This window comes from Diorhabda sublineata, chromosome 11, assembly GCF_026230105.1.
Source record: "Diorhabda sublineata isolate icDioSubl1.1 chromosome 11, icDioSubl1.1, whole genome shotgun sequence".
Lineage (NCBI taxonomy): Eukaryota > Metazoa > Arthropoda > Insecta > Coleoptera > Chrysomelidae > Diorhabda > Diorhabda sublineata.
This window is the reverse complement of record NC_079484.1, coordinates 3,135,478-3,161,322: the sequence shown is the minus strand read 5'-3', so window position 1 is coordinate 3,161,322 and position 25,845 is coordinate 3,135,478. Positions and strand designations below refer to the sequence as shown.

General features: G+C 31.6%; 1 protein-coding gene across 3 annotated transcripts; it reads right to left on the bottom strand.

Moving 5' to 3' along the window:
* Positions 1–998: 998 nt before the first annotated feature.
* Positions 999–25,739, bottom strand: LOC130450289 (platelet-derived growth factor receptor alpha). Of its 3 annotated transcripts, XM_056788615.1 has the most exons (18): positions 25,663–25,739; positions 24,000–24,189; positions 18,446–18,560; positions 17,948–17,978; positions 14,210–14,299; positions 14,010–14,110; positions 13,709–13,847; positions 10,728–10,866; positions 7,357–7,541; positions 7,111–7,297; positions 6,996–7,047; positions 6,779–6,935; positions 4,852–5,071; positions 3,357–3,398; positions 2,988–3,157; positions 2,488–2,656; positions 1,508–1,719; positions 999–1,456 (listed from the first exon to the last, which is right to left on the bottom strand). In XM_056788615.1, exons 3-18 carry the CDS (start codon positions 18,485–18,487, stop codon positions 1,197–1,199), a joined length of 2,196 nt encoding a protein of 731 aa, XP_056644593.1. In that variant the 5' UTR covers positions 18,488–18,560; positions 24,000–24,189; positions 25,663–25,739; the 3' UTR covers positions 999–1,196. The 3 variants fall into 3 exon arrangements, with proteins under 3 accessions (XP_056644593.1, XP_056644592.1, XP_056644594.1); XM_056788614.1 differs by lacking the exons at positions 24,000–24,189; positions 25,663–25,739 and adding an exon at positions 23,552–23,723; XM_056788616.1 differs by lacking the exons at positions 999–1,456; positions 2,488–2,656; positions 24,000–24,189; positions 25,663–25,739 and adding an exon at positions 23,552–23,695 and having other exon boundaries at positions 1,553–1,719.
* Between the last annotated feature and the right edge of the window lie 106 nt (positions 25,740–25,845).

The following is a 25,845-nucleotide window of genomic DNA, read 5'->3' as shown; positions in this document are numbered from 1 at the left end:
CATTGATTTTAGTCTTCGGTGTTGCCAGTTTTAGTTTTGTCTTTGTCAAGACCATAGAATTGGAAAAGATCGTATATTTACAAAGTGTAAACAAAATCGATACTCGTGTATTAGAGGAAATTACATTTTAAACGTGTGGTATCATTTACAAGATTTAGATTTATCAAAATCAGTCGAAATATATCAGAGTTTCTGGTTTCTAGTTTTTATGATCAACATCATACCGGATCAAAGATTGAGAATACATCGTATAAGTAAAATCAATGCTGGTGTATTATTTACAATATTTAGATTTATCAAAATCAGTCGAAATATGTCAGAATTTCTGGTGTTTAGTTTTTATTATCAACATTATATCAGATCACAGAATGAGAATACATCGTATAAATGAAATCAATGCTCGTGTATTAGGGAAAATTACATTATAAGCGTTGGCAGCCGTGTGTTATTACTTTTCGTTGTTGCCAGTTTTAAGTTTGTCAAGATCATAGAATTCGAAAAGATCATATATTTACAAAGTGTAAACAAAAACATGTAGTATCATTTACAACATTCAGTTTTGTCATAATCAGTCGAAATATGTCAGAATTTCCGGTTTCTAGTTTTTATTATCATCATTATACCGGATGTCGTCGTTTTTCGAGAACGTGAAGAAAAGGCGCCCAGCGGTAATTGAAGAAATCGCTTAAAGACCTTAAGTAAAGTCACTCTGCAATCCCAACGAATATTCGGTTTTCGACGAATAAAAGGAGAGTCGCTCCACGATACTAAAATAAGTCGTTTATCGATATCAAGTGGAGTCGCTCAGTCAAAAGTCGCTTTTTGAGAACGTGAAGTCGGTTCGCGATCGCAAGGAAAAGGTTTTTTGGCACCGCAATTATGAGCGCGTTTTGAAAAATGATATCAATCTCTAGAAGTTGTTAATATATTTTGAAATTTTTCATTACCATCACCGTCAAACGGGTTCTTTATCGATTAGGATGAATCAATTAAAAAAATTTCAACTATCTATTTATTTAAACAAAATTAAACTAGAAGGTACAGAAAGTAGATAAAAAAATATATATCAGTCTATACAAAAATGTACATTTCAACCTAAAAGCAGACAGTTGAATTTCTAATCCGAGGCGGAGCCGAGGCTTTATATCATCTATTCCATAACCTCAAACTTCCTTACTACGTATAGTATTTCAGTATTAGAAAATTTCTGGCTCTTTAGAAATAGGAAAATCATAGGTGGGGCTCAATTTATTAAAATTAACGTAAATCTTTTTCCTTTCGTCTAACTGATCAATAATTTCACTAAATGTTGGTCGATCTTCTGGTTTTTCACTCCAACAATCCATCATTAGTTTATAAAGTTCGTCTGTACATATTTTAGGTCTCTCGAGTCGCTTTCCTTGTTTCAATTCATAAAGGATTAGGTTATTATGAGTTTTTGAATAAGGAAATCCACCTAAAAAATCAATTAAGGAAGTGGATCGTTTTTATTACATTTTTTTTCTACCTAAAGTTCCAATTTCCCATAGGACTACCCCAAACGACCAAACATCGCTTTTGTTGGTGCACGTTTTTTCTTCGATCGCCTCAATAGCCATCCATCTCAAGGGTAACTTTTGCCCTTGTTTACTGACGTAAATTCCCACTCGTGACAGGCCAAAATCAGAAATTTTCAAGATTTTCTCACTGGTCATAAGAATATTCCTTGCTGCCAAATCTCTGAAAAAAAAATTTTTTGAATCAAATTCCCAGTGGTGGAAATTAATAGTATCATAATCTGTAGAGCAAAGAAGTCATAAAAAGTAAAAATGGGACAAGAAATTGGGGGTGGAAATGGAAAGATCATTACGAAAAACTGCTTACTGCTGAGTTTATAATTTGAATTACGGTTGATGGTGATATTCAAGGTGATAACCAAGAAGTAGAAGCACTAACAGTAGACGAAACTCGGGTAGCTTTACGACTGTCAAAAAACAACAGAGAACCTCGGACCGTATATGGCAACAGTGGACATTATTCCTCAACGAGGATGGTTCCAGAAGTATCTGGCGTGACCTAGAGATGGCGGTAGCTGCTTGAAAAATAGCGCTGCATTAGAAATTTCTTCAGTTTTTATTTGGCAGCAATCAATAGTGAACGTTTTGAGTGAATTTGTAAACATGAAAAAAATAGATCATTGTTATGTGATACAATACTTTCGAAAGATCTCTACTCTCGGTGGGATTGCTCCTTCGTTATAAACAGTAAAATATTGGGTAGTAGAGGCGGTACGACCTAACCTTACCTAACCTAACCTAAGCAGCATCGTAGTGGTCAACCAAATGAGGTGTCGACGAAGAAAATCGACAAAGCGGTACTGGATAATCGTCGACTGAAAGTGCTTGAACTAGCAGACATATTAAGCATTTGAAAAAGTGAGTTACATCGCATATTAAGTGAAAATTTGAACATGAAAAAACTGTGCGCAATGTTAATATCAAAAAATACCTGTGTGTAACTTTTATTTTTTCCAAATGCCCCATACCACGAGCTATTTGCTGGGCAAATTGTTGCAATTCTCCATTGTCTAAGAGAGGTTCAGCCCTTTGGAAGTATCCATCATTTTTTCCTCTTATTTCTGGAGTTGGTGGTAAACTAGGCAAAGAAGTAAGTTCCGCTAAAACAATCAGTGATCGATTATATAAAATCAAACTCCTGAACGACAACAAGTTGTTGGAAAATTTTGATGATTCGATATCTAAAATATCAAAGAATTTTCAAGATAACGATAATGAATGATGAGAAAATGAAAGAGGAAAGACTGAAATTCCAACAGTGGAAAGACATTCACAGATTAATAAAAATTACCACCAGAGTCGAAGTAATTTTAAATTTAAATTTAGATTTAAAACTTTTTTCAATTTTAAAAGGTATAAAAACTAAAATCTTTCAAATAAATCTTAGATGTAATACTGTAACGATGTAATAATGATTAACATTCGACTTACTGTCTGCGCAAGAAATCAATCCACTCGAAACAATCGAGATTGGTGATTGGGGAGCTTGAGATTTTTCGGGTTTCAAAGATTCAGACATATACTCCAAATTCAATACTTCATTTTCTGTTAAATCATTCAGAGAAATATTATCAGGGGTTATATAAGAATCATCGGTGGTGCTAAAATAATTTTTTTCATTATTTTAGATAAAATTATGAATATACTGAACACATTGTTTGCTATCACTACCACAACAATCACAATTACCAAGTCCTTCAAGCTGAATATGAATCTGTGACCTATGAAGGGCTTGAAGGACCGTGTAATTGAAACTGTTGATGCGGAGACTTATTTTGTTAATATTGTCAACGTACTTACTCAAATATAACTTTTGCGTATTTCAATTTTTGAGAGTCAAACCTAAAATTCGTAAATAAAAACATGGTTTTGTCAATATTTCTGGGAAAAACTGCTTTAGTATTAGGGTAAAACTGAATTAAGGGTACTGAATTAAGGGTTTGTCCGGAAAGTAATAGGACTGGGTCGATTTAAAAAAATTTATTGAGCAAATCGTTACAATTCTTTAAAAACTTTCAAAATAGGCTCCTTCTGCGTCGATGCAGCGCTGCCAGCGCGATTTCCAAGCATCGAAGGCGTCACGGAAGGCATTCTCCGGAATAGCCTTGAGAGCCGCGGTGCATGCTGCTTGGATCCCCTCTGTCGTCTCGAAATGCTTGCCTTTCATCGGCCTTTTCAGGCGAGGAAACAAAAAAAGGTCCAGGGGGGCCACATCTGGGCTGTAGGGCGGCTGCGGAAGCGTTGAAATGCCGGCCTTAGTCAGGTAGCTGTTCACAAAAAAGGCGGTGTGAACCGGGGCGTTGTCGTGGTGCAACTTCCAGTCTGCTGCGATGTCTTGTCGGGCCCGATTGACCCTTCGTTTGAGTCTCTTGAGCACTTCCACGTAAAACTTGGCGTTGAAGGTTTGTCCAGGAGGAACAAATTCATGGTGGACCATGCCTTTGATGTCAAAAAAGACAATGAGCATCGTTTTCATTTTGGATTTGCTCATTCTTCCCTTTTTTGGGCGAGGAGACGCCGGTGTGTGCCACTCGGAAGATTGCCTCTTTGTCTCGGGATCATACTCAAAGATCCATGACTCGTCACCTGTGATTACGTTATTCAAAAATTGGGGGTCACTTTCACACATGTTCGAATTTTCTTGGCACAATTCCACTCGCCGCAATTTCTGGTCGTCAGTGAGCACTTTTGGGACCATCTTCGCGCACACCTTGCGCATGTTCAAATGCTCCGTCACAATGTCATGAACCACAGATTTTGGTAAATTTAACATCTGGGCAATCAAAAGAATACTTAGTCGACGGTCTGTGTTCAAAACTTTGCGCACACGAGTCACATTGTCGGTGTTTGTCGAAGTCGAAGGTCTTCCAGTACGGTCTTCATCGGCGACCTCTTCCCTGCCCTCCAAAAAGGCCCGGTGCCACCGAAACACACCACTTCTTGCTAAAGCAACATCTGGGTAAGCCTGCTTGATCATATCAAACGTCTCTGTCGCAGATTTACCGAGTTTCACACAGAATTTAATCGCGTACCTCTGCTCTAACGAACGCTGCATTTTCGGCTTGCACAACTCACAGAAACACGTCGCGCGAAAATGCCTGTCCTGACTCTCCAGGTGCTCGGAGACAACTGACCAGCCGCTCGTTTGTTAGCTACGAACGCCCTCTACCGAATCCAGTCGGTGCGCGCACGCTCTGAAGTACAATCGCGGCGGAAGAAAATCAGTCCTATTACTTTCCGGAAAAACCCTGTATGTTTTTAATGTAGAGCAAATATTTTTTGAACAATAACTCACTCTGTAAAGAAAAACTGAGTTTTCCTCATAGACCAATTTTCTCTCAATTTGAGAAGATAATCTTTCAGAGACCCGCAAGGTACTAACTCCAACAGTATCATGTATGGTTGATTTATGGTAACACAACCTAAAAGTTTAACTATATTTTCATGCTCCCCAACTTTTTTCAAAATACGAATTTCGTTCAATAAATCTTGTTTTTCCTCATCGGGAGCACCTTCTACAAAATGAAAAAAAAATATTACATTTCAGAATTAAAACAACTTTTAGGTTATTTCAATTATATATTGCAGATTCCCATTACAAAGTTTATATCAGAAAAACCGTATTTACTTAAATGAAAAAAGTCTCAACTACTTTAATCGATACTATACGAGGTGTGATAGAAAAATGAAACGATTTATCAAAAACGAAATAAAAAGGCGAAATAATGGTACTAAATCTAAATGTAGATAAACAGAAAGATATTTAGTGGATAAAAACACACATTATTTCACTAATATTCCATTACAGTCTTATATAATTAAAAGTTTACTAATACTATGCCCTCACTATCAAAGAAAATAATGACTACGACCTTGATGTTTACCTTTCGATGCGAGTTACAAATTTCCCTTTAAGGACAACCTAATTTTGTATTGGGATCATAATTATTAATCTAATTTTTATTTCCAATAACAATTAAATCCACATCTATCACTTGAGCTGCTTTAGTAGACGACTGAGAAGTTGGAACGGATTCAAACTTATCACTGCTTCCTTCAGTATTTGAGGATATGAAATGTACTAGTAAAAATAGTAGCAACATGAGTTTTTGTTGTCATAAACATTCATTCATGCATTGATTCAACAGTTTTTAGCAAGTTTTTCATTTTCGGATGACTGTAAACTCGATTCGTACTAAATAAAATGAGTGAAGCACACAAAAATTCCTTTACATCGTTATAAAATTCAGAATCTACTTGTTCCATGTCCTCACCGTCAAATAAAACAATAACCATGACCTTGCATTTTGTATTGGGATGAGAAATAAAGATCTTTCACTTGAGCTACTACAGTGGAAGGCTGAAATGAGATTTGCAAAAATATTTGTGGTCATAAAATTTCTATCAATCACTTCAAATGTATCCCCATACATGGAAGTTATCGCAACATGTGGGGGGATGTTATGATTAATAAGATGATAATTTTATTTTACTTAAGCTCCAGGTAAGAAAATGGTTAACCAGAATTCAGTATTTAGATATCGATAATCCTTAGAAGTATAATTAGTTTAAAGAAGTATTTGGTATCACGCAATTCATATAAACGCCGGATTAAAATTTGACCGAGGAACGTATACAACAACCAAGTTTGCGTTGGGTTAGAAACGCCACAATAAAAAAGCAAATAAACCTGAAAGAAACAATTACAGAATAAATTGGAGAAGAAGAAGTTGGTACAAGCCCGTGTAGACGTTTGATTGCAGAAAAAAATAATGAAATTATTATTATTGATGCATGGAATAAGAGTGAGACATTTTGTAACCTAATTTATACACAAGATGGTTCCTGAAGTACCAGGCCTGATCTAGAGATGGCGGTAGTTGCTTGAAAAATACCTTAGCCCAAAAGAGACTGCTCCTTCGTTATCAACAGTAAAATATTGAGTCACAGAGTTTAAACGAGGTCGTACGACATGCAAAGCCCAGCATCACGTCATGGCGTCGGTTTTTTCATTGACTACGTTGAAAAAGGAAAAATTATCAACGGCGAGTATTAAGCGAACTTATTGCAACGTTTGAGCGAGCAAAATAAGGAAAAACGGCCTCATTTGGACAATAAGATAGTGTTTTGTGTATTCTTTGTTGGGCCAAGTACTTCTGGGACCTTCCTCGTATATATTATACTTGAAATATCAAACAAATATTTTATAAAGTGTGCTTTACCTCTCAGTTGTTTGATAGCTACTTTTGTATATCCTGGATTATTATTTAATTCGAAAGCTTCTCCATAATAAACAGTCCCGAAGGCTCCTTTACCAATTTCTTGTTTGAGAATAATTTTATTCTTTGGAAATTCATATTTGTCGTAATTATAAGAATTCTAAAGAAACAAAATATATAAGATTGATTTTTAGAAATATGTTTGATAAAAAAGACTTACCAAAACAAATTCTAAAGGTGTATATTGACTATTAATTTCTTCTTTTCTAAAACTGAAAATTTGAATTTGGATTTAGAATTTGAGGCAAGATTAGTAAACATATTGTGAAACTAACCTACAAGATAAGGGTTTTATGGCATAAATATCCCCTACTTCGTCTTGTTTCCAGCATTTCGTGTACTTTTCGAAGATACGTTTATATTTATTGGATTTTATAAGTACAGCAAATAAAAGAACTAATAAAACAACTACTAACAAAATCAATCCTACTATTGTCGTCAATGTAGTTCTTGTTTTTGGCACTATAAAATAAAATCTGATAATTATTCCATAAAAAAAAATTCACACATATTTTTAATACCTTTAAACGTAATCGAGCTTCTGTAAGCACAACCGTCATGATGAAAATTTGCAGTGATCTTATACGTAACATCTTCTTTGATATCTGGTAACAGTATTTCCGTGCCATCTTTAAACACATTAGTTTCCTGTACTTTGATGAAAGTAGTAGTAGAAGAATTTCCAAGACTATTATTATTCCTTGTACTAAAACCAAACCACAGTCAGATACTTAAAATTAACACCAGACAATAACAAAACACAATATATGAAAGTTTACGTCTAAGCCTCCCTTTGTTTCAATAAACTCGCGTTTCTCCTGCCAATTTCCTGCCAAATCAAAGACCTTACATCTGGAGTGAAGTGGAGTCATAAACCATTTCGAGATTATATCAAGTTTATGTCGAAATCAGTCTTAATTTTAGGGCTCTTTTCTATGAAAATCTGTATAAAATATTTTGATGAAGGAGTAGGTCAAAAAGTCGAACTTTATATTCAATTACAAAGTAATTTTCATTTAAAAGAGACCTAAAATCAAAATAGACCATAACGAAAAGCATATAAATAGTATGAGAAGTGAAAAGTGGAATAAATCAGTTGATTTGTCTTGATCTGTTCTATGAAAATCAGTGTGAAATATTTTGATAAAGAAGTAGGTCAAAAAATCGAATTTTACATTTTATTTTAAACTAATTTTCATTGAAAAGAGACCTAAAATCAAAATAGATCATCACGAAAAACATATAAATAGTATGAGAAGTGAAAAGTGGAATAAATCAGTTGATTTGTCTTGATCTGTTCTATGAAAATCAGTGTGAAATATTTTGATAAAGAAGTAGGTCAAAAAATCGAATTTTACATTTTATTTTAAACTAATTTTCATTGAAAAGAGACCTAAAATCAAAATAGATCATCACGAAAAACATATAAATAGTCTGAGAAGTGAAAAGTGGAATGAATCAGTTGATTTGTCTTGATCTGTTCTTTGAAAATCAGTATGAAATATTTTGATAAAGAAGTAGGTCAAAAAGTCGAATTTTACATTTTATTTTAAACTAATTTTCATTGAAAAGAGACCTAAAATCAAAATAGATCATCACGAAAAACATATAAATAGTCTGAGAAGAGAAAAGTGGAATGAATCAGTTGATTTGTCTTGATCTGTTCTTTGAAAATCAGTATGAAATATTTTGATAAAGAAGTAGGTCAAAAAGTCGAATTTTACATTTTATTTTAAACTAATTTTCATTGAAAAGAGACCTAAAATCAAAATAGATCATCACGAAAAACATATAAATAGTCTGAGAAGAGAAAAGTGGAATGAATCAGTTGATTTGTCTTGATCTGTTCTTTGAAAATCAGTATGAAATATTTTGATAAAGAAGTAGGTCAAAAAGTCGAATTTTACATTTTATTTTAAACTAATTTTCATTGAAAAGAGACCTAAAATCAAAATAGATCATCACGAAAAACATATAAATAGTCTGAGAAGTGAAAAGTGGAATGAATCAGTTGATTTGTCTTGATCTGTTCTTTGAAAATCAGTATGAAATATTTTGATAAAGAAGTAGGTCAAAAAGTCGAATTTTACATTTTATTTTAAACTAATTTTCATTGAAAAGAGACCTAAAATCAAAATAGATCATCACGAAAAACATATAAATAGTCTGAGAAGAGAAAAGTGGAATGAATCAGTTGATTTGTCTTGATCTGTTCTTTGAAAATCAGTATGAAATATTTTGATAAAGAAGTAGGTCAAAAAGTCGAATTTTACATTTTATTTTAAACTAATTTTCATTGAAAAGAGACCTAAAATCAAAATAGATCATCACGAAAAACATATAAATAGTCTGAGAAGAGAAAAGTGGAATGAATCAGTTGATTTGTCTTGATCTGTTCTTTGAAAATCAGTATGAAATATTTTGATAAAGAAGTAGGTCAAAAAGTCGAATTTTACATTTTATTTTAAACTAATTTTCATTGAAAAGAGACCTAAAATCAAAATAGATCATCACGAAAAACATATAAATAGTCTGAGAAGTAAAAAGTGGAATGAATCAGTTGATTTGTCTTGATCTGTTCTTTGAAAATCAGTATGAAATATTTTGATAAAGAAGTAGGTCAAAAAGTCGAATTTTACATTTTATTTTAAACTAATTTTCATTGAAAAGAGACCAAAAATCAAAATAGATCATCACGAAAAACATATAAATAGTCTGAGAAGTGAAAAGTGGAATGGATCAGTTGATTTGTCTTGATCTGTTCTTTGAAAATCAGTATGAAATATTTTGATAAAGAAGTAGATCAAAAAGTCGAATTTTACATTTTATTTTAAACTAATTTTCATTGAAAAGAGACCTAAAATCAAAATAGATCATCACGAAAAACATATAAATAGTCTGAGAAGTGAAAAGTGGAATGAATCAGTTGATTTGTCTTGATCTGTTTTTTGAAAATCAGTATGAAATATTTTGATAAAGAAGTAGGTCAAAAAGTCGAATTTTACATTTTATTTTAAACTAATTTTCATTGAAAAGAGACCTAAAATCAAAATAGATCATCACGAAAAACATATAAATAGTCTGAGAAGTGAAAAGTGGAATGAATCAGTTGATTTGTCTTGATCTGTTCTTTGAAAATCAGTATGAAATATTTTGATAAAGAAGTAGATCAAAAAGTCGAATTTTACATTTTATTTTAAACTAATTTTCATTGAAAAGAGACCTAAAATCAAAATAGACCATAACGAAAAGCATATAAATAGTATGAGAAGTGAAAAGTGGAATAAATCAGTTGATTTGTCTTGATCTGTTCTATGAAAATCAGTGTGAAATATTTTGATAAAGAAGTAGGCCAAAAAGTCGAATTTTACATTTTATTTTAAACTAATTTTCATTGAAAAGAGACCTAAAATCAAAATAGACCATAACGAAAAAATAATAAAAATCTGAGAAGTAAAAAGTGGAATAAATCAGTTGATTTTGACCCTCGTACCATAAACAAACGATTTTTAATAGACATCCTTATGGTAAAAGAAGATATTATTGGAATTCAAATTGTCTATTGTTGTCTTGTCTTATTGTCTTATTTTTGTATCTTAGTGTAACATACGAGTTCTCAGCTTCGAAATATCGTGTTAAACTATGTTTTCCGTACAAAAGCAAATTTAAAACACAAAAAAAACGCGTTAAAATCTCTTTATAAAAAATAAGCAAACAATACAATGATTTTTTTAGGTTATGTTCTGAAATACCCAATTATATTTCTTCTTCTTCTTTTTCTCAGACTTGATTGTGCGTATATGACCTACTGTCATTTGTCAAAATGTTGTTCACATAATTTGGTGGCTCTGCTAATAACAAACATCTGATTATAATGATAATTATCACTTACCAATATATACTAATAAGTGTAAGGTTCTCATGAGAAAGTTCATTCCATTTGAGAAGATAATTATCATCGTGTAGTGGAATGATACTGCTAAGCTGATATGGAGATTTTTCTTTACATCGACATTTGTCATGAACACATTCTAAAATATTAGAAATTATACGCTATTTCATATACTTTTAAATAATTTCTGAGAAGCTTGATCACTCCTAAAAAATCTGTGATATCTTGGAGGAACACCACAAAACTTGTAGAGAAGACTAAGCTTCTCTTTTGTTTTAGATTGCTTTGGGATCAATCAATATGTTTTTTTATCGCTTTGGATCAATCTAGATTGTTTTAGAAATATTCTATATCGCTATGGATCCATCTCAATCATTTTTACAGCCCTTCTGAATCAATTTAAATGCTTTTTGATCGTTTCAAATCATCCTAGGTTGTTTCAGAAATATTATATATCGTTTAGAGCACTTTCTAATCAATATAGACGGTTTTGACAACTTTGGATTATTCTAGATCGCTTTGAATTCCTCTATATCGTTTTAGACCCCTTTCGGATAATCAGAAATTAATTTAGAACCATATTAGATCGATCTGGATAATACTAGCTTGATTCAGAAATATTCCAGATTACTTTGAATAATTCTAGATAACTTCGGATTCCATTATATCGTTTTAGGATGCTTTGGATCGTTCTACATTGCCCTTGGAACATTTTAAATCGCTTTGGATCATTATAAATTTTTTAAGATTTCTTTATATCATTTTAGGACTCTTTTGGATCATTCTAGATTGATTTAGAAGCAACCTAAATCGATCGGAATCATTCTAGATTGATCTAGAATTATTTCATATCACTTTAGATCATTATAGATCGGTTTGGATTCCTCAATATCGTTTTAAGATGGTTTTGGATCATTCTAGATTGCTCTAGGAACATTTCAGATTGCTTTAGATAATTATAGATACTTTTGTATTGCTCTTTATCCTTTTAGGACGTTTTTAGATCATTCTCGATTGATTTAGAATCATCCTAGATCCATGGAGATATTCTAGATCACTTTAGATAATTCTAGATAGCTTCGGATTCCTTTTTATCATTTTAGGACTCTTTTGGATCATTCTAGATTGATTTAGAAGCAACATAAATCGATAGGAATCATTCTAGATTGATCTAGAATCATTTCAGTTTGGATTTCTCTATATCGTTTTCAGAGGGTTTTGGATCATTCTAGATTGATTTAGAACCATTCTAGATCGGTAGGAATCATTATAGATTGCTCTAGAAACATTTCAGATTTCTTTAGATTATTCTAGATACTTTTGTCTTGTTCTTTATCGTTTTAGGACGTTTTTAGATAATTTTCGATTGATTTAGAACCATCCTATATCCATCAAAACATTCTAAATTATTTTATATAATTCTAGATAGCTTAGGATTCCTTTATATCATTTTAGGACTCTTTTGGATCATTCTAGATTGATTTAGAAGCAGCCTAAATCGATTGGAATCATTCTAGATTGATTTAGAAGCAACCTAAATCGATAGGAATCATTCTAGATTGATCTAGAATCATTTTAGATCACTTTAAATCATTCTAGATCGGTTTGGATTTCTCTATATCGTTTTTAGAGGATTTTGAATCATTCTAGATCAGTAGGAATCATTCTAGATTGCTCTAGGAACATTTCAGATTCCTTTAGATTATTCTAGATACTTTTGTATTGCTCTTTATCGTTTTCTTCTATTATCGAGATAATTCTAGATTGATCTAGAAACATTCTACATCACTGGATCATTCTAAATCACTATTAATTTTTCTAGATCGCTTTTGGATCATTCTAAATCGATCGGAATCATTCTAACTTGATCTAGGAACTTTCTAGATCGGTTAAGATAATTTTAGATCTCTTGGATTCACCTATATCATTTCTAGATCGCTTTGGATCATTCTAGATAGCTACGGATTTCTCTAAATGGTTTTAGGACGTTTTTGGACTATTCTATATTGATTTAAAAACATTTTAGATCGTTCTGTATCATTATAAATCGATTTTAAGATATTATCGATTACTTTGGATCAGTCTACATCGCTTTGGATTCCTTTATATCGTTTTAGGACGCTTTTGGATCATTCTCGATTGATTTAGAACCATCCTAGATCCATCGAGACATTCTAGATCACTTTAGATAATTCTAGATAGCTTCGGATTCCTTTATATCATTTTAGGACCCTTTGGATCGTTCTAAATTGCCGTGGGAACATTTCAGATCGCTTTGGATCATTCTAAATCGTTTCGTATTCCTTTATATCATTTTAGGACTATTTTGGATCATTCTAGATTGATCTAGAATCATTTCAGATCAGTCTAGATCGGTTTGGATTCCTCTATATCGTTTCCAGAGGGTTTTGGATCATTCTAGATTGATTTAGAATCATTCTAGATCTATAGGAATCATTCTAGATTGCTCTAGGAATATTTCAGATTACTTTAGATAATTCTAGATAGCTTAGGATTCCTTTATATCATTTTATGACTATTTTGGATCATTCTAGATTGATTTAGAAGCAACCTAAATCGATAAGAATCATTCTAGATTGATCTGGAATCGTTTCAGATCACTTTAAATAATTCTAGATCGGTTTGGATTTCTCTATATCGTTTTAAGAGGGTTTTGAATCATTCTAGATTGTTCTAGGAACTTTCTAGATCGGTTTAGATAATTTTAGATCTCTTGGATTCACCTATATCATTTCTAGATCGCTTTGGATCATTCTAGATAGCTACGGATTTCTCTATATGGTTTTAGGACGTTTTTGGACTATTCTATATTGATTTAAAAACATTTTAGATCCTTTTGTATCATTATAAATCGATTTTAAGATATTATCGGTTACTTTGGATCAGTCTATATCGCTTTGGATTCCTTTATATCGTTTTAGGACGTTTTTGGATCATTCTAAAGCTTTTTTTCATCTCACCTGGTATTTGATACATCATTATTTGTTTAAAATTTGGATTCAGATCGTGGGTTTCAACAACGGTTTTATATTCGCATCCATTTAGTAATTCATCAGCAGGATTGGACAAAGTTAACGATGGTATAATGATATTATTTTTCTGAAAATAATATTAATTGATTTCGATATAACGGGAATGATACAACACTATAAATTTAAATAAATAAATTAAACGGGAACCTCAAAGTTTTTTTTTACATTATTTTTTTTACTTTATTGATTGTGAATCATAAAAAATATTGACCAATGTATCGTAGTTTACCTCTGCTACTGAAATTCTATCAAGGCTATCAATCACACCACAAACAGTGTTATCAGCTTCAGTATCTTCTACAAACCTTATTGAAATTTGATCTACGGAATCTGAAACGAAATTTATATAAACAACAAGAGTTATGCTTTGAAAACAATTTTCCATTGCCATTTCTGATTTTTGTTGCAATAATAAATAACTAAACTTACCAAGGACGTCGCTCCAGCTGATATTGAGTCGAATATAACGATTTTCATCAAGAAACGCTGATATTGATAGATTTGTGAGAATTTCCGTCTCTGAAATGAAAATATGTCAGTGAACAAGTTGAATATTTATAAGTTGGTGGAGTACAATCAGAATATAGTTGGTAATAATGAAAAATGAACTATATAGACTCTAACTATACTTGTTGTAGCTGTTCATATATATATATATATATATATATATATATATATATGCAGGATGTTCCGAGACTTAAAGTAAAACATTCGGGTGTGTAGAAATTTTTATTTGCTAACTAATCAATTTTTATCACATTTCAATTTTTTCTTTATGTAAGTAACACGATGTTCGACAGTATGCAGTTAAATTAGATTGTTTTTTCAATAGATAATTACTATTTATGATAATTTTCTTCGGAATGTCTCTTTATAGCGAACGGTTTCCTTGGCATGTGTAATGATCTGAAAATCTACGTATCTTCTAAACAAATAGTACCTTTTTGTGAAAAAATCGATTTTTGTTATGTTGTACACTGTGTCCCTTTTTGGCTTTAAACTGTACTGTATCTCAGCTCAACTCGTGGCGAATGCTTCTTCGGTTGAGTCTTGAAGCTCATCCATATTATTATGCCTATTTGCATAAATCTTATTTTCTAACTATGACCATACCAAGAAGTCTATAATACTTAAGTCCGGTGACCTTGGGGGCCATCTGATAGGCCCGTATGTGCCAGTCCAGCGTCTACTAAAATAAGCACTCAAATATTCTCACCCTTGAATTATGAGCAGGCGTTCCATCTTGCTGGAAATATATCTGAAGTCGCTGTGTCAAAGGTAACTCCTCCAGCAACACTGGCATATTATTTTGTAATATATTTAGGTATCGTTGGGCAGTTAGGCTATTCTCAAAAATTGTATATACAATTTTAGTCCCCAATATAAGACATAAAACACTAAATCCACCAAATCAGCCTTGTTGCTGTCGTTCAAAAGTAATATTTTGGTTTTTTTGCTTTTGCTTTTTCTTCAGACCATATTACCTTTTTTGCAAAATTCGGATCTTCATTAATTATGGTTGAAAACCAATTTGGAAACTCAAATCGTTTAAATGGATCATAGGGTGCAATTTTTGAACAATATTTACCTTATACAGTTTAAAGGTTTAAACATTCTATATCATATTTTTCAAAATTTTTAAATTTTCTGTTTTTACCGTCAGCCATCATTATTGATTTATATTGACTCTGTTTTTGAAGCTGAAACCTATTGAAGATTAGGTTGCAATACATCAATGTATTCAGAAAAAAATTGTAAAAACTTTACGCTTAAATATACAGGGAGTTCTATTTAAAAAAACCTAGTTTGTGCCCAATCTTAAAAACATCTCCAAAAGTGAACATTTTTGTATTTCGTGAACATTTTTGTATTTCAGGAACAAAATTAGTTGGAATAATTCTGTTTGTACTTAAAAGTGATACAGGTTCGCGAAAACAGCATGTCTATATCTTTAATAATAGCTGAGGATACAGTGCAGTTTCAACCAAAATGGGAAGCGCTTCGTTCGCGAACAACTTTTGTTTAATTTGGTTTGTCTTTGAACAAATGGATCATTCTCGATTGATTTAGAACCATCCTAGATCCATCGAGACATTCTAGATCACTTTAGACAATTCTAGATAGCTTCGGATTCCTTTATATCATTTTAGGACTATTTTGGATCATTCTAGATTGATTTAGAAGCAACCTAAATCGATAAGAAACATTCTAGATTGATCTAGAATCATTTCAGATCATTCTAGATTGGTTTGGATTCCTCTATATCGTTTTCAGAGGGTTTTGGATCATTCTAGATTGATTTAGAACCATTCTAGATCGATAGGAATCATTCTAGATAGCTCTAGGAACATTTCAGATTGCTTTAGATAATTATATATACTTTTGTGTTGCTCTTTATCCTTTTAGGACGTTTTTATATCATTTTCGATTGATTTAGAACCATCCTATATCCATCAAAACGTTCTAAATTACTTTATATAATTCTAGATAGCTTAGGATTCCTTTATATCATTTTAGGACTATTTTGGATCATTCTAGATTGATTTAGAAGCAACCTAAATCGATAAGAAACATTCTAGATTGATCTAGAATCATTTCAGATCATTCTAGATTGGTTTGGATTCCTCTATATCGTTTTCAGAGGGTTTTGGATCATTCTAGATTGATTTAGAACCATTCTAGATCGATAGGAATCATTCTAGATTGCTCTAGGAACATTTCAGATTGCTTTAGATAATTATATATACTTTTGTGTTGCTCTTTATCCTTTTAGGACGTTTTTATATCATTTTCGATTGATTTAGAACCATCCTATATCCATCAAAACGTTCTAAATTACTTTATATAATTCTAGATAGCTTAGGATTCCTTTATATCATTTTATGACTATTTTGGATCATTCTAGATTGATTTAGAAGCAACCTAAATCGATAAGAAACATTCTAGATTGATCTAGAATCATTTCAGATCATTCTAGATTGGTTTGGATTCCTCTATATCGTTTTCAGAGGGTTTTGGATCATTCTAGATTGATTTAGAACCATTCTAGATCGATAGGAATCATTCTAGATTGCTCTAGGAACATTTCAGATTGCTTTAGATAATTATATATACTTTTGTGTTGCTCTTTATCCTTTTAGGACGTTTTTATATCATTTTCGATTGATTTAGAACCATCCTATATCCATCAAAACATTCTAAATTACTTTATATAATTCTAGATAGCTTAGGATTCCTTTATATCATTTTATGACTATTTTGGATCATTCTAGATTGATTTAGAAGCAACCTAAATCGATAGGAATCATTCTAGATTCCGGATCTTCATTAATTTTGGTTGAAAACCAATTTGGAAACTCAAATCGTTTAAATGGATCATAGGGTGCAATTTTTGAACAATATTTACCTTATACAGTTTAAAGGTTTAAACATTCTATATCATATTTTTCAAAATTTTTAAATTTTCTGTTTTTACCGTCAGCCATCATTATTGATTTATATTGACTCTGTTTTTGAAGCTGAAACCTATTGAAGATTATGTTGCAATACATCAATGTATTCAGAAAAAAATTGTAAAAACTTTACGCTTAAATATACAGGGAGTTCTATTTAAAAAAACCTAGTTTGTGCCCAATCTTAAAAACATCTCCAAAAGTGAACATTTTTGTATTTCAGGAACAAAAGTAGTTGGAATAATTCTGTTTACCGCATGTCTATATCTTTAATAATAGCTGAGGATACAGTGCAGTCTCAACCAAAATGGGACACAGTGTACAGCGGCCATATTTCGAAAAAACAAGCGATCACTTGCTTCGAAGCGCTTCGTTCGCGAACAACTTTTGTTTAATTTGATTTATCTTTTTGAGCGATTGCCAAATTTTGCGCGGTATCCAATACGAACAAATCTTTTTGACATTCAAATGTTTCTTCAATACAACAACCAATTTTGGACGACCTCAAGTATTTGTGAACAAATCAAATACCACTCGTATGGCAACTTCCTCTGTCAAATGTCAAATTTTGTGACGGCGATGTCAGATTTGACATATTCGCATCAGTGTTACCATATGTCGAAACTTTTAGTAATATTTAGTAATATTGCTTGAGAACTTTTATGAAATATTTTTTAATAATATACGTTACTTCAAATACTAAATTACAACTTACCTAAGAGACTATCATAATCATATGGAGTGATCTAAAAAAATAATGAAATGAGATATCAATCTTTCCAAATCAATCATTAAAACTTATCTATTTAATCATTATTTCATTTATTATTTCCAGAAATAACCCAAAGAGATTAAATGAATGCTTGTAAATATTTTTGATTCTTCTGTTTTAAAATTAGTTTTCTTTTCTAATAATTTTTGAAATATTGATAAAAAATTGACGTTTAGACTTGAGTCAGATAGTAAGGGGGGCCGTAGATCGCCAACTTTTAATGATCACCCCGACGATTATTATAGACGATACCACTCAGCTTCAAGGCCACAGACATAATTGCAATTCGTAGGGTGGCGATTGCTAATTTGTCACCGGGGTAAACAGAAAAAGTGGCCCTTGTACGACCGCTTCTAGGGAGAGTTTGGCACGTGCTTTAGGTTAAAAACTCAAGGGCGAAATCCAATCAAATAAGAAAAAAATATTGATAATAAAACTTACCGTGGTTATACAGTACATAAAAGTAATGCAGAAGCCAATCATTTTCAATTTTAGGTTGAGGATTAAGTTAATATTTCTAGATTCATATTGTTTATTTCAAGTGTCATAAATAAATCTGAAATGAAAAATAAAAATAGTTTTTATTTCTTTATTATTTTAAACACTGATTATTTATTATTGTCTACTCAAATAAAATAATTCGAAGCAACATTGTGGAATTTATTTCCGATTTCACGAGTATAAACGAAAGAAAATAAAAGTTTTATATAGTGAGTCCACGTAAGTTGGCGGCATATGGAAAACTTTTTTATTATTAATCTTACGAAAAAAATTTATTCTTTATAAAAAGTTCTGCATGGTTCAAAACCTAAAATTCATTCATCAGATGTTGAATTTTTTCAGTCGTATACGAGGTTTGTCAAAAAAAGTGATTTTTGCTCTAGAGTAAAGTACCTTTCTTTATGACAATATCGAAAATTGTTATAAAGAAAAGATGTTTAGAATTGAAAATAGCTTTCAAATATTCAACATTGTTTATACCAGTGCATCCTAAATTAATTATGCATTAATGTGCAAACTTAAATTCCAACGTAATCGCAGAGAAAATGTGATGTAAATAAACAATGTTGAATATTTAGAAGCTTTTTTAATTCTAAACATCTTTTCTCTATAACAATTTTCGATATTGTCAGAAAGAAAGGTACTTTAGAGCAAAAATCACATTTTTTTAAAAAACCTCGTATAAGACTGGAAAAATTTAGCATCTGATGATTTAATTTTAGGTTTTGAACCATGCAGAAATTTTTATAAAGAATAACTTTTTTTCGTAAGATTAATAATAAAAAAGTTATGTCCCATATATCGCCAATTTACGTGGACACACTGTATATTTATATGAAAAATGTAATATCAAATATTTGATAAAATATTATATGGAATATCGTCGATTTAGAGTATTTCCCAACTTTTTTGTTTTTTTTTATCAATAATAATTCAATATTTTAAATTTAATTAGATGCTTGCTGGTCGCGCAGAAATTTTATATAAAGTTCCAAGCTCAGTCTCCGAGGTTCGCTCAGAGCCTGCCGTCTGACTCAACCCCATCAAACGAGTTTAAAATATCAATTAACCAAATCGTTTGAGATTTTGCTCAACTTTTGCAATCAAATTGCATTTAAATTGTCAAGAGAAAAAAGGTTAAACTCTTTTCGAGTCCTTTTTCGAATTGTCCCCCTGTGGGGCGTGGGCCCCACGTTGGGAAACACAGCCTTAGAGTGAAAACTCACACTAAGGTGTCAAAACTTTTTAATTATTACTTAGGACAAAGAACAAAAAAGTAGTTGATCTATTTAACATAATTTTAAATAACTTAACCTATAAATTAAGGTAGACAATTGATTTTCTAGTCTTCTGTAACAAATCTATCACGAAAACAAAACATAGACATTATCTTCAACTAAAACTGCTAATAGAAATTACAAAAAACCAGTTAAGTTCCCAAAATTTCAAAAGTGAGTCTGCTAACTACTAAAATTATTTAAACAATTCGAAACAAACTCAAAATCCTCAATTATTGAGAGCACCAAATGGCGTCATCAAATATTAATTACAAAATGGCGGTGACGCTAAATTTGGGCGCGAAAGTTTGAATAGTATGGATTCTGCAGATGTTGTTTGTTGTAACAAACTTTTCAAAGTGTCAAACAAGCTTACAAGTTGTTAAAATTTGTCTATGGAAATTTTGAAGGTTGTTTACAGTGGTATGGAAGATTAAAATGAATCATAAAAAGGACGAACAATCGTGAGGTTCTTCGAATTTAAGAGTAGTCCAAGTTATTAGTTCAAATAGGCATTGAAATGTTTATAAAACGATTTGTAAAAAAATAGACTTAGGAAATGCGTTAAAAAGATACTGTTTACATCATTATTGACATTGAGGAAATCATTACGGAGCAGATAAAAAAATTTTGTTACAAGTTGACAAAAGTGCCAAACAAGCTCACAAGTTAAAAACCACAGTTGTGACATTACTTGTGAAAATAATTGCAATAAATGAAGATAAATGTTTAAATAATATAGAAACATAATTCAGTTACTATCAAAATAAACATATGATCTGCTATAATTTATGTAATCTAAACCAATAAACCGATAAGATTAATTGTGTCAACAAATAGATTATGAAACGTTTTTTATTTTACACGGAATGTGAAGTCGACAATTTTTTCATATTTATTTAATTCCTCAACATCCAATTGATGTAAAAACAATTTTTAATTCCCTGATCTTTTTACTAGATCCTCCAGTTACACAAACTACTCCTGATATTCATCCTCGTAAAAGAAAAGTGATAAAACATAAATTAGAACTCAATCAAACAGATCAAGTACTAGATAAATAATTGATAATACTCCTCAAAAGGGCCATTTCGCATTTTGTGAACAAACCACATATCTAAACTGTACTACGTCAAAATGGCGGCCGTGGGGTAAACAAGCAATTTTCTCATATGTTGTTAGCTTTTCTTGGTTTTGACGGTAATGGGAATTGTTTTGTATTGTTTTTTTTTTGTTGTATGGTGTTATGAAGACTTCACAAACACTTTCTAGATCTGTTTAAGAGAAACTATTATAGCTAAAACCGAGTATCTTTGTAGCGACTACGTTGAGTGTCTTTACATTTATACATTCTTCCTTAAAATGTTCCGATGAACAATTTCCTCAATCAAATAATAATCATTCGATCGACGGATGGATACCTGACATTCCTTTGGGAATTGTTCAACCCACGGCGGCCATTTTTGAATGGACAATTGACATTTCGTTAGATTGTTCATTTCTTCGGATACGTACAACAACTGACAAGTTTTCGTCTATGATATAATTTTGTTTTGTTTATTTTAAAGCTGTTTTATCTCATTAAACAAATCCTATTGAACATTAACCACAATTTTCGTGTTCCTGCCGTGTTTATATCGTCAATTTCTTGATCTTTATTCCGACCTTCTTTCTAAGTGTCACAACCATCCTTGTCTTCTGGATCTCATGATTTTGCTAATTTCTTGTTCATCATACAGGTTTTTTATTTCCTAGACGGTCCTTCTCTTTTATTTTTCTTTGTCTGTCTGACTTTACCTTTTTTTTATATTTTCTTCTTCATCGCCATTGTCTTTGATAATTTAGTTGTTGATTTTCTTTAGTTGTTGATAGTGACGCTAAACAGGGAACTACCTGCTTAATCTTTATCACCCGCTTAACCAAAATGTTGTCATAAATAGTAGAAAATCTTCTTATTGAGACATTTTCCAACACCAACTATCTGGTAACATCAACAAAGCTAATGTAAACGAAGAATGTTATTTATAAACTACCAATACATCAAACTGACAAGTTGTTTTGAGAGTAAATGAAATTTTAGATTTTCTAATTAACTACCGGAACAACGTTTTACTTTAATTTCATTTATTATGTTTGATCGATTGATCTTGACAGTTTGTTGTTGTTGATTATACCAAATGCTAAACACGGTTTCTTGAACTAGTTAAAATTAGAAACATAAATAATTTGTTATAAATTTGATGATTACTTTCATAAATCATATAAATGTGTTTTCGAATTACACACACAATTTATTATGTTTGTGTTTTTGTCTTTACCATTTTTGATACCGCCTAACATAAGTTTTTAATATTGATAATTGTCGGAATCACGTGTCACTAGATGGCACTGAATTTGGTTTTTATAGCGATGAATAACAATTTAATCCTCAAAGGTGTTTGGTGCTGTTTAGTTTTTTTTAGTGATTTTTTTGTAGTTTTCGTTATTTGTGTGGTAGCCCTTTTTAACATCATGGAATATATTGGAACGCAGACCACTAAAAGAAGGTGAAGCGTGGCAGTCCAACGAACTGTCAAAATGTCATTGTAGCTATGCATATCTAACTGTCAAGTAAATAAATGTATTAGACAATCTAAGAAAACATCTGATCCACGTCAAAATGGCGATCGTGGGGTAAACAAGTAATTTTCTCGTATGCTGTTAGCTTTTATTGATTTTTTTTGCGGTAGTGGTGTTAAGGAACAACTTCCTCAATCGAACAATAATCCTTCGAGTCCTGACGCACCGATAACTGACGCAACGAGTTTTGTTTGGGAATTGTTTAGCCCTCGGCGGTCATTTTTTAATGGACATCAGTAGATTTTTACAATTTGTTAGATAGCTCATTTCTTCGGTTACATAGAAACACCATCTTCAATTTTGTAGTTTTCCTTATTTTCTAAACGTGTTTGTGTGATTAAAAGAAGTTGTGTTGACCAAAATTGAAATAACCATTTAACATCATGTAATATATTGGAATCAGATGCAGACCACTCAAAAAAAGTGCAGCGGGTTTTGAAGCTGGATATATAGTATTATGTGGCAACCCAACGAACATCCAAAATGTACGGATACCCATTTAAAAATGACCGCCGCGGGGTAAGCAAATTTTGTCTTTGTACAGATTTGTTTGCTTTGGGAAGTTATTTGTTGGTTTTTAGACCTCATTATTTTCAGTTCTACCGCAGAAAACCTTCTTAAAGAGTTGTTGTTTAAAGAAGTGCGAAATTTCCTCTCGGAAACGTGTATTTGTTGGGTTTTTTCAACTATGCTGTGTTGTAAGACTGAAAAACGAGTTTTAACATACGATGTTACACAAAATGGTCACAGCTTCTTCCAGTACCCTGCCAAAATTAAGCTCAGGCATAACTCTTACATAAAAAAACCCTCAGAATTCTGCTAACCCATAACTTTACTTTGTACTAAAGGGGGTGGGTACTAATAGATCATATTGTTCTAGTTTTTACTGCCCTTATCAATCTCTTTCCCCCAATTGTTCCAAATTAATCGGATTCTTTATGTTTTGTATCTCTCTGATTTGAAATTTAGTGAATAAAGATCCGCATTTTCTTCGTGGAATGAATAGATCTAAAATCATTTAAAAGTTTGATTCTCAAGTTTTTATTTTAAATTTTAATGCCAATTCGTTTAAATATTATTATTATTTAGAACCACATTATAAAATTTTCATAGTTTATTGATATTAAAATAAAATAGTACAAAAACTTACTCATATTCATTCCGAAAAACCTTCCAACAAAAATATTCAAAAAGTTCATCATTTCACACAAACATCGCACACACTAACAAACAGTTAATTGAGAAGAAATTTTGGAAAATAATATTTAACACGAAAATTTATGCTTTTACGATGTGAACGCCACTCAAGAAAGAAAGCAAATAAGAGAAATTACGCGCAAAACGCTTCTGTACGATTTTTATCTGATATAAGATATGCGGAATCGAATTGAGAGCATTTTATTGGACAACTGAAGCTTCTTATTAATTTAAACTTAATCTATATTTTTTTCGATTGATTTGATGGATCGGTACATCGATAATCCAGTTGACAAACACGGTATTCTTTGTTAGAATTGGGTCTGTATTGTTCTCAATTATTTAATGAGCAAAGAAAGATTTGTAATCATCTGGAAAAAAAAAAATAATTTTCTACATACCTGACGCTAAATCAGAAGTTTATATTCACGTTTTCTTCGATTCCATCATCTTGATTCAGTATTTTCCAAGGTTACGTCACCGGTTCTTCACAGCTGTGAATTCGTTAGTTGGAAATATTTTCGTTTGTATAACCAGATCAGCAAGAGATAACACACATCCTCATAACTCCAACATAATGTTAATGGGGTTCTGTTTGACATAAAAATATAAACAAAACAAAAATGTGAACATAATGGCGCAGCTGGCGTTCTAGCAGCTGATCGTTTGTTTACAAAGACATGCGCATGTCACAAACCGTCTATTATTCTAGTAACCTTGGTAGTTTCTACGCCCATTTCATTTTTCATACACATTATATAAAGCTGGTTAGTGCCTTATCTGAATCAAGTCTTTTGTCGTAAGTATTATACAACAAACCAATGATTTTGCACGGTAGTCTCAATTTTATTATTAAAACATTAAGTGGAAGTTTATATCTAAGTGCAATATTACCAAGAATAGCTTAAACTACCTACCCACTACCCAGTTGAGGTTTACTGCCTTTAAATGCAGACATAAGTGAGATTTTCCAAAACAATTTTTATAAGTGAGGCATCATTATAGGTTAGGTTAGGTTAGGGCCAGCAAAATCAGCAAAAAAATCTCAAGCAAAGTAATTATTGGCCCTTTATTCTTTCAAGATTTACGAGGACGAAACATCACCGTTAACACCGATCGCTCTGTTGCGATTTTAGAGGAATATTTGACTCCAGAACATGCGAGTTCAATTCTAGTGAATACGAGAACTTGGTTCCAACAAGACGGAGCGAGCTGTCACACAACAAATGACTCTATGGCGGCTGTGGGTCAGATGTTTCCTGCAAGACCCAATTTCAAAAGAGGTGACATCCCTGAGCCCCCACGTACCCCTGACTTGACTCCTCTTGACTTTTTTCCTCAAACATAAAGTCTACATGAACAATCCGAAGTATATCAGTCAGCTAAAGGGAAATATCCACCAGGAAATGGCAGTAACCACTCCAAATTTATTGACAAGAGTTCTCACAAATCTGCGTTAGCATTTAAAGGATGTTATTTTAAAAAAATAAACTCCATTCAATTACCTAATCATCATATCTATTATTCCAACAATACTTATAGTTTTATTTTTTTAGTCTATACTTAATAAATGCACCCAGTATATGCCTTTTGGCACGATCCAGTGCTATCTACCTACGAAAAAAGTATTAGGGCCACCTTCTTGATTATGTTTTTACTAATACTTATATAATAATATAAAGCATTAATAAAAATGTAAATAGAATTTGAAAATCAAGTATCAAGTGTTTAAAAAACTTTTGTTTCCTGAGAAGTAAATTCAATAATAATTTCGGCGCATTCAAATTCGGATTGGATAAAATTCTACATTCTACATGTTATTTTATATCTCAAGTAATTTTATTATTGGAGCTTCTTTCACTTGCCTAAGACAGCCAAAGAGACAAAAACTTCTTGAAAAACATTGTGGACCCGATGAACAAATAATTATTTCCCAGTTGGTAAACGTCAATAAATGTGATTGATGAAAATCATTATATCAAACTTGATAACTAAATTTAATTAATTTATTATATTATTATAAACGCAGTTGATTATTTTATTGAGTAGGAATAAATTACTTACTGAATAATCATTTTTACTTATTAGATTTCTTCAAATACTATTTTATAAGGTTATAATTGAATTCCTTTGCGCCCTTTACTGTGTGTGTATATCAATTTTTATAAATAATAAAAAAATTAACAAAGTAGTGCAATTTATTTCGAGCTAAGTTGAGGTATTATATCATTTTCATAGTTTTATACA

Excerpts from the sequence above, each read along its gene's own strand:
- LOC130450289 (XM_056788615.1), bottom strand. The coding sequence starts at position 18,487 with ATGATTGGCTTCTGCATTACTTTTATGTACTGTATAACCACG. Across the intron at positions 10,867-13,708 it reads AATGATGTATCAAATACCAG|AATGTGTTCATGACAAATGT; the intron begins GTGAGATGAAAA and ends CTAATATTTTAG. Across the intron at positions 1,720-2,487 it reads AAAATAAAAGTTACACACAG|AGATTTGGCAGCAAGGAATA; the intron begins GTATTTTTTGAT and ends TTTTTTTTTCAG.